This window comes from Phalaenopsis equestris, unplaced genomic scaffold (genome assembly GCF_001263595.1).
Source record: "Phalaenopsis equestris unplaced genomic scaffold, ASM126359v1 Scaffold000002, whole genome shotgun sequence".
NCBI lineage: Eukaryota > Viridiplantae > Streptophyta > Magnoliopsida > Asparagales > Orchidaceae > Phalaenopsis > Phalaenopsis equestris.
In genome coordinates this window covers 34,350,281-34,354,806 of record NW_018164444.1, presented here as the reverse complement: position 1 = coordinate 34,354,806, position 4,526 = coordinate 34,350,281, and the positions used below count along the sequence as shown (strand labels likewise).

The window sequence follows — 4,526 nt, the reverse complement described above, 5'->3', positions numbered from 1 at the left end:
CCCCCCCCCCCCCCCGGTTACTTTGAACATGATTTGAGGAAGAAATTAGAAGTGTTTTACATTGGGAAATATGTTTTTTTGTTAAAGCTGATGGCTTGAAATGTTTGGATATGGACTGTTGATTTCTACTAGTAATGTCTATCTTCCTTTCTGTTAGGCTTGCACTGTTTGAGGATGAATTTTAAGCTTTTGTAAGTCAATTTTTAGCATCTTTTCTATGACATTTTTATGCCTGATTCATTGTTGAATACTTCAGAACAGCGTGATTGTTAATTCTTTGATTCATTTTAGCGGCATCACTTGCAAGTAAAGACTTTGATAACCTTTTGCTAAAAATAATTCATTTATTCAACTCATAAGTTTATCATACCAGATATTTTAACTTGGACTATCTTGACTATTACTAAGCTTCTTCAATAACCTTTGTCTGCAATATGTTCCTTTTTTTAACTTTCCTTACTGCACAATCTACTTTTCTTAGGAGGTTACTCCCTTGACAGACATTTTAACTTCCGGGAAGATGGAGAATTCCAAAATCTCATCATTGGCATGGTTGGTGGTGTTTCATACTCCTGTCATTAGCAACCAATATAGAATTGGGTTCTCATTGCAAGAAGACAGCTTTGGCAGTAAAATTTCTACGTGCAATTCAAATTATGATACCGTTCAAAATGGGCAAATTCAGAATGCTAGTTTTTGAGAGGAAAAAATGACGAATTCTTTGATGCCACTATGATTTTATGGTGTGACAAACCGAAACCTTGACATAAAGAATTTGTGTTTTGTGTTTAAATAAGTTAGAATCAGCGTATTGGGTAAGCAAATGCATAGTGGCACTCAAATTATCAAGTCTACCACGGATTGGATAATCTATTATTAATATTCATTGTTCCCTAGTTGACATACCTTCTAATGCAATTAGCAAAGGAGACATCACAGATGTTGTTTTGTGGATTTTAGAGAGACCCTCACCATCTTCTTCGCTTTTCATGCAATGTAGAAGATTTATTGCAAGTGAAAGATACAAGTTCATTAATGGAAGTTCTTCTCCCAAGTACTGTAACTTAGAAAAATTTTCAGAAGTACCACATAATTCTTCTGGATTTACATATCTAACACCTAAAGTTTGACACTTACATTTATAGAACCTTGGTGCAATAAATTTATGCATAAAAATATGCATTTGGCTTTTCAAATGTTAGTAATAGTGGTATGTTTGATGTGATATTAAGGATTTGGTGTTGTGAATGTAAATATTAAAGTTTAGGTGTTGTCAATACATAAGAATTGTGTGATATGTATGTAAATGCCCCTTTAACTTGTTTATAAATGGTTAGAGTGGATAACTCTGGCTAGAGCATGCTGTTATTATTATTATTATTATTATTATTATTATTATTATTAACATAATTGGTGTATTTTTACCAGTAGTTAGTTTTGCCATTGGCAAATTTTGATAGCACTTATCAGGCATAGGCACCCAACTAATTGCAAGTGTATGGATTTTCTTATAGATTTGTCTTAAAGTCTCATGCATAATGCTTATTTACATAAAGAGGGTTTAAAGTTTAACATTTTTAGCCTGAACAAATTTTTGTCCATTGATTACATGAAGATAATCTACACCTCAGTTCATTGCTGCAAGGATGAAGAGAAAAACTTTAGTTGAATAGTAACCGCTTTATGGAACTTACGACAAAGGTTGCTTTAATATATTCTCAAAGTTTTACTAATTCTTAATCATATTTTCTCTCTTTGCATGCAGGATCCATAAACCGCTGGTCATATGTCCACATGAACTGGCAAGAGGTTGAGTTGATGCCAATTTTTCTTGGGGTAAGCCTAGACAAATATATTCTAGAATTTATTATTGATTTTTTTTTCCATAGTTTGGCTGTAACAGTTGTAGTCTATAATTTTTCCTCATTCAATCTTTTTAAATGTGTTAATCACTTTGTTCCTATGAGCCTTCGATCATAGTTGTTGTTGTCAAATTTAGTGATCAATAGAATACAGGCAAAAGAGAGCATTGATTAGCTGAGGTTTCCAAATTCACAATGGTATTGATTTTATTGTTGATTTATGCAAAGAGATGAGCTTAGTAAAAGTATGAAGATTCTCTTCCAAAATTATTGTGGAATGCCTTAAAAATCTCTTCTTTATTGTAAGATTTTAGAGGCTGATTTAGACATTGATGGTTGATTGATAAACTAAATTCATTAAATATCATATATACTGAATTGTGAAGTACTTTTGGTGGAGAGAGACAGAAGAATGGTGAGAAGAGGGAGAGAGGAGGAGCATGTAAATAGCAAGCCAAGCCAAGAAACGCAGGTTGCTGGGTCGAACACATGGCCACGTATCGAAAACTTTTAAGGTTGTCGCCGTGACATCTTTTCCGAACACACGAAACGGACACACCTCACGAATAATACCGCGCCAAATGGACCCAGAGTCTTATTGGTGTTTTCTATGATTTTGTCACTGCATGTGATTTGCTCAATGAAGCACACATTTTTTCCTCATTAGTAATAACCGGAATGGTTGGAATGAGGGTGTGTGCTTTTAAAAAATCTACCAAGTATATGTTTATGAACTTGATTTATTTATTCATTATTATTATTATTATTATTATTATTATTTGATATACACACAAGTGCGGCCCTGGACACAAGATACCAAGACGCCATAGATGTGACAACTTGATGCACCATGGACACAATGTCTTTTTTATAAATTGTTAATATAAAATGTGTAATTAAAAATATAATGAAATATAACACCACTACTTTCTATATTAGTAATTAATTTAGAAGTACTAGTCCTATTCTATGGTAAAAAGAATTCAAACTTCAATAGTTTACTAGTGAATAAAATTCTAAAACCTTATAATTAAAAAGCTTTTTTATTTTGTGAGAAAACTTTAAAAGGCCATAATAAAGGCTCATAGGAATGTTGATTAAAAGGCCATAAAGATAACTTTTTTTGAATCCTCACTAATAAACAAGCATTTTTCAAAAGGCCTTTTAAACCAAAAATCAAATTTTTGAAAGCTTTAAAAGGCCATAAAGATAACATAACTTTTTGCTCTGCAAGGAGAATATAAAAGAGAACAAAAATTTAAATTTTGGTTCGTAGGAGGAATGTAGTAGTCATTGACAGCTAGTTGTATTGCCTGAGTTGAAGAGAGATGGAATGATTTGAATGCTCAATGATAGCAGCAATCAAGCAAGCGAGAGTTGGGTTAATGTGAACATCGAACAAAAACCTCAGGGATTGTGATTTGCGAAGCTAAATAATGCCAACGGGGTAGAATGACTGCCGTACAAGTTTTAAGGAGTGGGATTGTGTGTGTGAGAGAAAGAGAGAGAGAGATGTTATTAAAAAAAAAAATTAATCATGCACGAATCTCGGAGCATTTCGAACAATAAATATTTTAGATTAAAATTCAAGATCATTCAGGGTCTCGGTTCCAACAAACTTATACCATCTTGATATGGCTTGTTTCTAATGAATATATTGGAATTTTGAATCTTGAATATGATGTTTGTCCTCCAGGCATGATTGATACTGCTGCTACTCATGTTCTGATTGCTGTGCTTACCACTCAATTCTTATGTTTTTACATATCTAACGTCTGAATTTTATTTTTTACATGTATGCCACTTTACCTATGAATGTCAAGCTGTATTTGGTGGTCTTTTAGTGTGATATGAAGATTTGGTGGTATAAAAGTAAAAATCAAAGTTTAGATGTTAGATATGTGAATACATTAGAACGGGATGGTATTTATGTAAATACCCTTTTCATAAACTTTAGAAACACCAAAGAACTAAATGCATATTTTATAAAAGAACCAATGAATAATAATACAATATAAAATAATGTCTTTTGATAGGCTCGTAATATTCCACAATTCATGCTAATATATGTACCTTCTAATGAATATTTTTCCCCAGCAACTCCCATGCAGTGTCAATAAGCGTAGCCATTGTTGTTCCATACCTTGTGAGCCCAACATGACCACAAAATACAACAAAACATTCAACATCTGAAGTGGTGTCTGCAACATGTTGAAGCTCCTTTTCCATCTCATGGTTTCTAAACAATGTGATGCACTTCTCATTAAATTGCATCAACCAAATTGAAAGCTCTATCACATTTCTTCTTATACTTGGACTTGTAATTGATGGATAATTATATTTTTGTAGTGTATACACCAACCGCTTTATCAACTCGCTCTCTAAAATATTGACTCTTTCAAGTTCGTCGACGAATTCGATCGGGCTCATGAATCTTACTATTTGCACGATAAAATTGATCGAAGCCTCTAGTTGTTTCGCTGTCCCAAACATTGCATCATTTAGGACCTATCAGAACGAAAAAAGATAAGTGTGTGAATAAATTGTGGCAAAACTTAATTATCAAATGAATCCTATCATTGAGATTTTTTTTAACATATAAATTTCTATTTTTTCATGTCATTGTATCTATACATTAAATATATATATATATATATATATATA

The 4,526-nt window shown here is 32.5% G+C and overlaps 2 protein-coding genes across 2 annotated transcripts in view; one reads left to right on the top strand and one right to left on the bottom strand.

Moving 5' to 3' along the window:
* Positions 1-2,503, top strand: part of LOC110017856 — a 4,584-nt gene extending 2,081 nt beyond the window's left edge. The window contains exon 3 of the mRNA XM_020714999.1: positions 1,766-2,503. The gene's annotated coding sequence lies outside the window, so the exon portion shown is untranslated. The remainder of the gene's footprint in view (positions 1-1,765) is intronic.
* Positions 2,504-3,113: 610 nt separating this feature from the next.
* On the bottom strand, positions 3,114-4,371 carry LOC110039454 (the record flags this gene model as incomplete). The annotated part of the gene is given in 1 exon segment (XM_020744514.1): positions 3,114-4,371. A coding segment is annotated over 1 exon segment (433 nt), but the record flags the coding sequence as incomplete, so codon positions are not given.
* Positions 4,372-4,526: the final 155 nt, after the last annotated feature.